Source organism: Eptesicus fuscus, chromosome 4 (assembly GCF_027574615.1).
Source record: "Eptesicus fuscus isolate TK198812 chromosome 4, DD_ASM_mEF_20220401, whole genome shotgun sequence".
In the NCBI taxonomy this organism is placed as follows: domain Eukaryota; kingdom Metazoa; phylum Chordata; class Mammalia; order Chiroptera; family Vespertilionidae; genus Eptesicus; species Eptesicus fuscus.
In genome coordinates, this window is record NC_072476.1 from 53078963 (window position 1) to 53088850 (window position 9888).

At 40.1% G+C, this 9888-nt stretch overlaps 1 protein-coding gene across 1 annotated transcript; it reads right to left on the reverse strand.

The window, feature by feature from the left end:
• Positions 1 to 9219: 9219 nt before the first annotated feature.
• LOC103288798 (CDKN2AIP N-terminal-like protein) lies at positions 9220 to 9648 on the reverse strand. Its single transcript, XM_054714332.1, has one exon. The coding sequence runs from the start codon at positions 9646 to 9648 to the stop codon at positions 9220 to 9222; it is 429 nt and encodes a 142-aa protein (XP_054570307.1).
• Between the last annotated feature and the right edge of the window lie 240 nt (positions 9649 to 9888).

The window sequence follows — 9888 nt, forward strand, 5'->3', positions numbered from 1 at the left end:
TGCCAGCTTTCTCGGGCACCGTCTGGGCCTGCAGGTAGAAGTGACCGGAGTGGTGCTGTGCTCTCCTCAGTGCTGGGCACCACTGGTCAAGCAGAGGGAGAGCTCGGGCCCTTGCAGCCCTGGCCTCAGCAGAAGCTCGGACGTGCCGCTTCAACCAGGACACCGAAGAGGCAGGGACATCCTGCAGCATTGCCCACAGCTGCCGGGGAGAAGCAAGGCTCTCTGCACATCTTGCATTTAGCACACTTGAGTTTGTAGATTAGGTTGCCTTCAAACGTTTCAATTCTATGGTATGAAGGATTTTGGAGAGTTAAAAGAAAACAAATTTGAAAAATAAGTTCAAGTGACTGAGAAACACAGCTGAATAAAGTGAGCTGCAGCTGGAGTTCTGTACCTGTTGAAATCATTGTCAGGGTTTAATGGACTGATGGACTGACACTATGATTAGCTTTCATGGTGTAAAAAAAAAAAAAAAAAGAACAATTTGGCCAGGAGTTTAATAAGCTCAGTGAGATTCTTACATGTCTGAAAAAACATATAGAACAGCTGGATGTTACAATGACATTTCAAGGGTTGTTTTGAATGTTATGTAAAAAATCCAGCAGCTTAAAAGTATCAACTTAAACAGATAATTATAGGAAGTATTGAAGGTGTTAACCTAATATTCTTTCCAATTTGAAGTTCAGATAATACTCATGCTTTTATTTTTTGCAAAGTAGCTATAGATTACTTCCCCTAAATTCTCCAGTCCAGAAGCTTTCTTACAATGATGACAAAAATAATTTAAAAAGTAGTCAAAACAATATGACATTTTATCTTCTTGGTTTATATTTAGAGTAGTCATTGAAATAATCATCCATTTTAAAAAAATACCATTAAACATGAAATTATGAAGCTAGATAACAAAGAGGAAAAACATATGCCATTAGTGAAATTAGTAACTACTTACTGAAAACTAGAAAATTCATTTTTAGCACAATTATAAAATACATTTGGAGAAACCATCTGTATTTACACTACTTAGTTGGAAAATCGAATAAGATAAGGAAAAATAATGTTTCCTCTTTCTATCAGCACTATCGCTTTTGCTTCTCTGAATTGGCTGCTGAGTTTACATCTCATTAACCGACCCACAGAACCATTAGGGATGGAGGGCTAATAGATGCTTCTCTGCCTCACAATACCTATTAAAGCAGTGGACACATCTTTAATGTGGTGTAACTTCCAATTAATTTTTTGTGACAGTCAGACTGTCACATTGTCAGCAGAGGTATTGTCAGGTCTATCTCTTTCTGAATATATGTCCAAAAAACCTGTGTTCTGAGCTTCTCCTAAGCTTGGAGTAGACTATACTTTCCCTCATTCTTTCATAAGATAAATCTGGAAGTATTTTGCAACAATAATATATCATATGCAGCACTAATATAAGTATATAATATAATATATTTAATACCAAGTGCCTCTTTTATAGCCTAGAGCAGTGGTCGGCAAACCGCAGCTCACGAGCCACATGCGGCTCTTTGGCCTCTTGAGTGTGGCTCTTCTACAAAATACCACGTGCAGGGGCACACGTACAGTGCGATTGAAACTTCGTGGCCCATGTGCAGAAGTCAGTTTTCGGCCTGGGCAAGTCTATTTTGAAGAAGTGGTGTTAGAACACTCAAGGAGCGAAAGAGCCGCATGTGGCTCACGAGCCACAGTTTGCTGACCACTGGCCTAGAGGATTTAATAGCAATTCAGCAATATTGATTTTGTATAGTAAATAATTTCTTTAATTTAAAAAAATTGAAGAAAATTACTACTCTTGTTAGATAAGTCTATTTATAGCATATTTGGTGTATGTTAGTTAACAAGGTATAGTTTTGTGTCTTCTATGAAAGTATGTAATGGTAAGAGGTAAAATAATGAAGCTGACATCTCATATGCACATGATTGACTATTCAAGCTGAGTAACTTGAAAGATACCCTTCCTAACTGCCAATATTTGCAAATACAGTGCCAAAATAACTGTCTAATTTTTTGAAAAATAGTATTGCAAAAGCATATTTAGAAATCACTTACAAAGAATGCATTACAAAGATGTAAAATAATGAACAATATCTAAATGATAAGATATTTTCAAAAAGTTTGTGCTTATGATCATCTACACAAAAAGCAATAACAAAGGTCAAAATGTACAGATTCTGGAATGCAGTCAAAATTTTATAATGAATAGTTATTTACCTATTTACTTGCAAATAACTAAAATCTTCTCATTAAAACATGTCTTCTGCTAAGTGACAACATGTTTGTGATAATCAACAACAGCCAAGCATTATATATGTAAATATATCCCTTGTATCATCTCAATCATGAAGACTCTAAAGAGTGCTTCTAAAAATAAAACTACAAAATTTTTGTCCAACCTTCAAATGATTTTTAAAGAAATTTCCTCTTCCCACATGAAGACAGGAGAGAACACTGGCACCTACTCAGATTTCCTATCTATATATATAAAAGGCTAAGCAACCATCACATCCAAAACAACCAAACGGACGACCGAACAGGCTGCGCAGGGCGACTAGGCTGGCAGGGGGGTTATTTAGGGATAACCAAACGACCAAGCATCAGGCTGCATGGGGCGACCAGGCCGGCAGGGGGTTTAGTGAGGGGCGATCAAACGACAGAGCAGCAGGCTGGATGGGGCTACCAGGCCCACAGGGGGGGCAGTTGGGGGCGATCAGACCAGTGGGGGTGGGCAGTGAGGGGTGACCAGGTTGGTGGGTGGGGGACAATTGGGGGTGACCATGCCGGCAGGGGGTGCAGTAAGGGGCGACCAGCAGGGGGGGGCAGTTGGGGGCAAATACGCCTGTAGGAGGTGCAGTTTGGGGTGACCAGGCCAGCAGGGGGGGCAGTTAGGTGTGATCAGGCAGGCAGCCAGGTAAGCAGTTAGGAGCCAATGGTCCTAGATTAGAGAGGGTGCAGGCTGGGCTGAGGGAACACCCTCCCCCCCCCCCCCCCGTGCACGAATTTCGTGCACCAGACCTCTACTGAAATTACAATTGCAGTATTTTTTAATTGCATTCAGTGTACACCCATAAAGAAGGCTGTTTTCACCCAATGAACAGGATGTTTTGCTTTAGCTTCAGTGATATAAAAATACATGTTAGAAAAGCATGTTATCTATCTTATTAACCTTTTGCACTCAGATGTCGAGTGTGACTCAACACGGTTAGCATTAGAATAAAGGAATCGAGAAAAAAGCAAGCGAGTGCAAAGGGTTAAATAACATGAATATAATAATTATTAAATATTCCTTGAAAAACTAAAAACAAAAAAATTTCATCAGAGTACTTCAAAATAAGAAAAAAAGAAACAAATTGATACCTGAAAAATATGGTAATTGAAATTAAGAATAATATAGAGTTGTTTATAAAAGATTAAACAGAGATTGAAAAGAAAATTAGAATTAAAGATAGATTAAGAAAAATAATATTCAGAATGTAACACAGAGAGACATTAGGGTGGAAAATAAAGCAAATACTATAACAGAAACAAAAGTGTTTTTCAAAAATATTCTTTAGCAGAATATTAATATTTAAGATAATGTTTATCAAGAATAAAGCAAACTGATTAGTATTTTCAGAATGATAAAAGTCAATTGATGTTTGTTTTCTTTCCTTTTAAAGTAATATAAAAGTAAAGACTTAAACCATTTTAATTGCAAGAACACTTTATAGCAAATGTGCTTTTGAATATTTCCCAGGCATTATTATAGCAAAAGAATACCTAATTGCTTTTGCTATTTGCTATGAAAATCTCAGCTTAAAAATAGTAAGAATCAAAATAATTTTAAAGTTATATCTGGTCATTCCAAATGATAAATTTTAACTGAATATATTTAATAAATAAAAATATAAGAACTGGAACAATATCTTTGGTCTACAAGGAAAAGGCTGGTTCTGAGATTCATAGCAAATATTTACTGAATGAATGAATAATTAAATAATTCATTTTGATGATAAAAATCTGTTAAATTTTCTATTTTGAGAATCTACAAAAAAAGTTATTGGGTTATCATTACTACTTTTTAGCTTAAAAATAAAGTAATCAGAAAATCATAAAAACGATAAAAACAGTTTAGTTGCTTTATATTAGTAAATGCAGGGAAGCATGTGACAGCATACATTAGAGAAATAAGTTACACTTCATATTTTTTAATGCTTGATTGCAACTTACACAAAGAAAAGTTCAATAAAGTGTGATAGTTATTGAAAAAATAATAAAATAATTAATTTTCACAAATTAACTACTAGAGTCCAGATGCCCTGTCTTCAGATAGTTATTTGTAGTCATAAGGGGAATATTCACATAATTGTTCTGGAATGAATAATAATCCTACCTAATAAAAGAGTAATATGCAAATTAACCATCACTCCGCTACACCCACCAGCCATGCCCACCAACCAATCAGAGCAAGTATGCAAACCCAACCAAGATGGCTAGACCCAAAGAAAGCAGGAGGGAGGCTTGGGTTTCCCAGGCAATGGAGGAAGCCAAGCTTTCCGCCTGCCCTTGCCGGCCTAAGCCTCCACTCAAGGCTACAAAGTTTCAATTATAGAAGGTAAACAAATCCAAACAGAAATGGTGGCAGCCAAGGAGCTAGAAAGAGTGGGAGGCTAGGGTTGCCCCTGGCAATAGAAGAAGCAAAGCTTTCCGCACACCCTGGCCGGCCCAGGCCTCCGCTTAAGGCTACAAAGTTTCAATTATAGAAGATACATAAACCCCAACAGAAATGGCTGCCAGCCACGGAGGGAGCAGGAGGCTTGGCTCCACTCCAGGCTACAAAGTTTCAATTGTAGAAGGTAAATAAATTCCAGATACCAGGGCCTCCACTTGGGTCACCAGGGGGTGTGGCTGGCCTGCAAACCACCACAGGCCTCTCGCTCAGGCCGCCCCATGCCCCAAGGGAACCCCCACCCTGATCCGGGACACCCTTCAGGGCAAACCAGCTGGCCCCCCACCTGTGCACCAGGCCTCTATCCTATCTAATAAAAGAGTAATATGCAGATTGACCATCACTCCAACACACAAGATGGCTGCCCCCATGTGATCAAAGATCCTGCCCCCATGTGGACACAAGATGGCCACCACAAGATGGCAAGCAGGTGAGGGCAGTTGGGAGGCACCAGGCCTGCAAGGGAGGGCAGTTGAGAAGGACCAGGCCTGCAAGGGAGGGCAGTTACGGGTGACCAAGCTGGCAGAGGAGGGAAGTTGGGGCAAACAGGCTGGCAGGGGAGCAGTTAGACATCAATCAGGCTGGCAGGGGAGCAGTTAGACATCAATCAGGCTGGCAGGGGCGTGGTTAGGGGGTGATCAGGCTGGCAGGCAGAAGCGGTTAGGGGCAATCAGGCAGGCAGGCAGGCGAGCAGTTGGGAGCCAGCAGTCCTGGATTGTGAGAGGGATGTCCGACTGCCCGTTTAGGCCCGATCCCACTGGACGGACAGTCGGACATCCCTTGAAGGATCCCAGATTGAAGAAGGCGCAGGCTGGGCTGAGGGACACCCCCCCCCCCCGCCCCCATGCACGAATTTCATACACCAGGCCTCTAGTCTATAATAATAAAAGCATAATATGCTAATTAGACTAGACATCCTTCTGGAAGTCCTTCCTTCCTTCCAGACAAAGCTGCAGAGGTGGGCAGGGGCCAAGGCACAGGCAGCAGAGGCCCGCGGCCACCACGCGGCAGGGGCCAAGGCCTTTGCACGAATTTTGTGCATCGGGCCTCTAGTCCTTTCATATTTATCTTTTGGATCTCTTCCTTTTGAAATCTAAAAGTAAAATGTGAAAGAATTTAAAATAAGACAGGGCTCAGTAACTTTTAGCTATGCTATTCAAAGTGTATAAATGACGGTTGGAAACATTTTCTCTCTTTTCTTTCTCCATATAATGTTTTACTTAATGTAGAGACTTTAAAATAATCCTTTTAATAGAGAAAATACAAATGGCAAATTACACATATACAGAATGCATAAATGGTTTTAAGACAGGTAATTTTGTTTTCTCTGACATTTAACCATTAGCTTTCAATTATTAAAATATATTAGTGATTTTAAAAAATATTTTATCAATTCTTATTATATTATTTATTAAAATTTTTTTCTATAAGTCCAGGTGTTAAAAATTGAATAATGGAGGTTTAAAAATGTGCAATCTTTGTACCATACAAAAATCTGCTTCATAGTGTTTCAAGTCATCTACAAAATATAAATAAATAACAATTTTTTCCTGGAGGTTAGCACAAAGCATTCTAGATATCTAGGGAGAGCAGGGTCAGAGAACAGAAAGAACCCTTCCACTTCCCCATCAAAACTGTTCGGACCTTGGAGGAAGAGCAAGGCCAGAAGCATTCTACGGCTACCCCTGAGTTAGTCCACAGTGCTTTTGGTTGTTCATTTTCTCCCATCCTCACAGAGCTGATGTTTACTTACAAGCTGTTCTTTCCCCCTAATATATCTGACTTTTGACTGACAGCCGGTTTATTCAGTATCTGAACTTGAATGGCACTGAACGCTTCAGATACTCCTTTCTCTTTCCAGGTCTCTTCTCGGAAGAAGACAAGACATCTCCGACTGCTGATTCCGAGGGAAGTGATTTCCATGCACATGTGGTTTTTACTCATTGAAATGCATGACAAATGTTGAATAAATAATATCTACAGATACACTGTGTGTGTTTGTTCAATGTAAATAACACTCTGAAACCCCTAATATCCTTACCGTTCTTGAGCATGTTTATGTACAAATGAAGCGTACTCAGTCAACCCCAGAAAACTGTTTATTTAACCTCAAAAGTTTGACTGCAGCCAGTAAAAGCAAGATAATTCACCATAAATAGTGAATTTTCATTCTGACACTTCTATTCATTCTGTGGTATTAAACTTTCCTTTTTCATTTTACTTTTTAAAGTTGAGTTACAGAAAGGTTTGTACATTTAAAATTCCCCACAGACAAAAGCTCTGAAATAGCCACAACACAATAAGCAGGAAGTTGAAGCATTCATACTTCCTTACAGTGCAGGCAAGTCAAGTAGAAGATTAGAATTTAATGACAGATCTGTATCTGTTTATTGGGCTTTAGAGCAATGATACTTTAAGTTGGAATATTTTTTCAGTGCATTTTATGCAGAAATACCTCTGGGAATCACATAATTCAACAAGGAGTGAAAACAGTAACCTAGGTTAATATGAAACTTTCTGTGGACTTTGTGCATTTCTCAGGGCACATAGCTTTGTGAATCTTCACACAGAACATTTTTGGACATGTTGTGCACCAAACTTATTTAAAGAAGAACTACCATTTTAAAGCGGAATCGGTGCAGACTATTATTCATCTGAACAGACTTTGTGAAATGGTGGACTAGGAATGCTATAAAAGGATTTCACATTAGTCCTTATATTCTTTATATGTCTCACTTCTGGATATTACTGCCCTTTTTCTAAGGGTCAATTACTTGACTGGCCATCATGGATACTTTATCAGTGAATGGATCTGTGAGATGTGATGCTTATATTTTGTCCCTTTTTAAAATATATATATATATTTTATTGATTTTTTACAGAGAGGAAGAGAGAGGGATAGAGAGTTAGAAACATAGATGATAGAGAAACATTGATCAGCTGCCTCTTGCACAACCCCCACTGGGGATGTGCCCGCACCAAGGTACATGCCCTTGACCAGAATCGAACCTGGGACCTTTTAGTTCACAGGCCGACGCTCTATCCACTGAGCCAAACTGGTTTCGGCTATTTTGTCCCTTTTTAAAAGTATCTCATATTTCTGAATGGATGATTAGAAAGGATAGTGTGTAAATACCCTTTTTATAGACTAAATTATATCCCCCAAAATCCATATATTGAAGCCCTAACTCCCAATGTGGCCATTGAGAAGATAAATAAGGTTAAATGAGGGCATAAGGTTGGGCTGCAATTCAATAGGTCCTCATAAGAAGAGGAAGGGACACCAGAGTGCACTCACACAGAGAAAAAGCCAAATGAGGACACAGCAGAAAGGTGACTGTCCGCAAACCATGAGGACAGCTTCCCCAGAAACCGGCCCTGCCAGCATCTTGATCTTGGACTTCCAGCTTCCAGACCTTCAGAAAATAAATTTCTGTTGTTTAAGCCACACAGCCTTTGGTTTTTGTTACAGTAGCCCTAGCAGATTAATACAACTCCCAGATTAAAAGCAAAGCACATTGAAACACTTGTTTCTCTGAATTTGTTTTTAACTTTTCCTCTATTATCGTTCAATATCCAATGAAACTAAATGATAGAAACCTGTGTCCAAGCGCAAAATAGAAATTGATATGCTCTTATGGGAAAAAGGGAGATAAAAGTTTTACTCTATTAGATCCCTTTAATTTGCTTAATAATGTCAATACCAAAAATCTTTGGGATGGCAATACTGCTTTCTTCTTACTTTTAAAACAGTTGTTATTACATAGCTAATGGTGCTTTTAAAAACATCTTGAAAAGAAAAGAAAAATCCTTTACTCAATAGCATTTCAATTTCAGTAACTTTTTTTTTTCACTCTTAAAGGTCCATTGTTGAAAAATCAAAAGTGTAAAATCCATTACCTGCCATTATTGCATCAACATAAAAAAATATGCATTTTAACAGTAAGTTTGATATTAAAAAACAAAATAAAAAGGCATGACTTATCCTATATAATAAAAGGGTAATATGCAAATCAACCAAATGGCAGAACAACCAGTCCCTATGACGTGCCTGACCACAAGGGGGCAGACGCTCAATGCAGGAGCTGCCCCCTGGTGGTCAGTGTTCTCCCACAGGGGAAGCACTAGTCAGCCAGAAGCCAGGTTCACAGCTGGCAAGTGCAGCGGCAGTGGCAGGAGCCTCTCCCACCTCCGTGGCAGCGCTAAGGATGTCCGACTGCCACCTTAGGCCTTCGGGGAGCAGGCCTAAGCCCTCAGTTGGACATCCCCTGCGAGAGGGCGCATGTCAGGCTGAGGGACCCCTCCCTCCCCCGAATGCACAAATATCTCACACCAGGCCTCTAGTAAATACATAAATATCCATTCATACTTTTACAATGATAGCTACTGGAAGAATGAGACCTTTTAAAATGCCACTTTCATTCCAACTGCCTTTTTCCTGCAAGTTGGTAATGCCAGGAGTTGTAAGAGAGCTTCTATGGTCAAAGTCACGTTCCCCCTTTCTAGCCTGTAGCTGATAATGAAAATGTCATGAATCTTCCATCTTGGCTTTGATGCTTTTTCATTAACTCACTGCTGGTAGTAAACTGTGGCAGGTCTTCCACTTCAACCCCATCGGCCATTTCCATCACCTTATCTAAAAGGTCTTTGTTGTAACTGCAACCCAGGAAGAGGTGGTTGGCCCAGACCCTGGAGAGGGACAGCATAGGGTCCGGATGGCCGTGGCCGTCAGGCGGGTCGCAGTAGTCGGACAGGTGGTGCAGGACGAATTCCATGGGGGCCTTCCATTGCTTCTCGCTCTCCAAGTAGGAGCAGAACTGCTGGGCGAAGTTGGTGGCCTGCAGTACCCCAGAAACCAGGTCCCCCACTGCTGCCATCCACCATGGCGCCCTCCGCCGCTGAGGGATAGACCCACCCGCCTTCAGTACCATCTTTAACATCAATCCATTCTGATGAAGTTTAAATAATGACTCCATTCAGTCCTTGGTAAAGATAATAAGCAAAGGTCCACTATATTGCATTATGTTAATCAGCTCTCCAGATGAACCATTTCCACAAATGCAAAGCGCCATAACTCTTCCTTGACACTTCTGTTGCATGTGTTAATAATGGCTAAGGACTTGGAGGGTGGAAAAGTGACTCTAATTCTATTTGAATTATTTTCAAAATAA

What these genes read in the sequence shown, in the direction of transcription:
- LOC103288798 (XM_054714332.1), bottom strand. Translation starts at nt 9,648, where the DNA reads ATGGTACTGAAGGCGGGTGGGTCTATCCCTCAGCGGCGGAGGGCGCCA.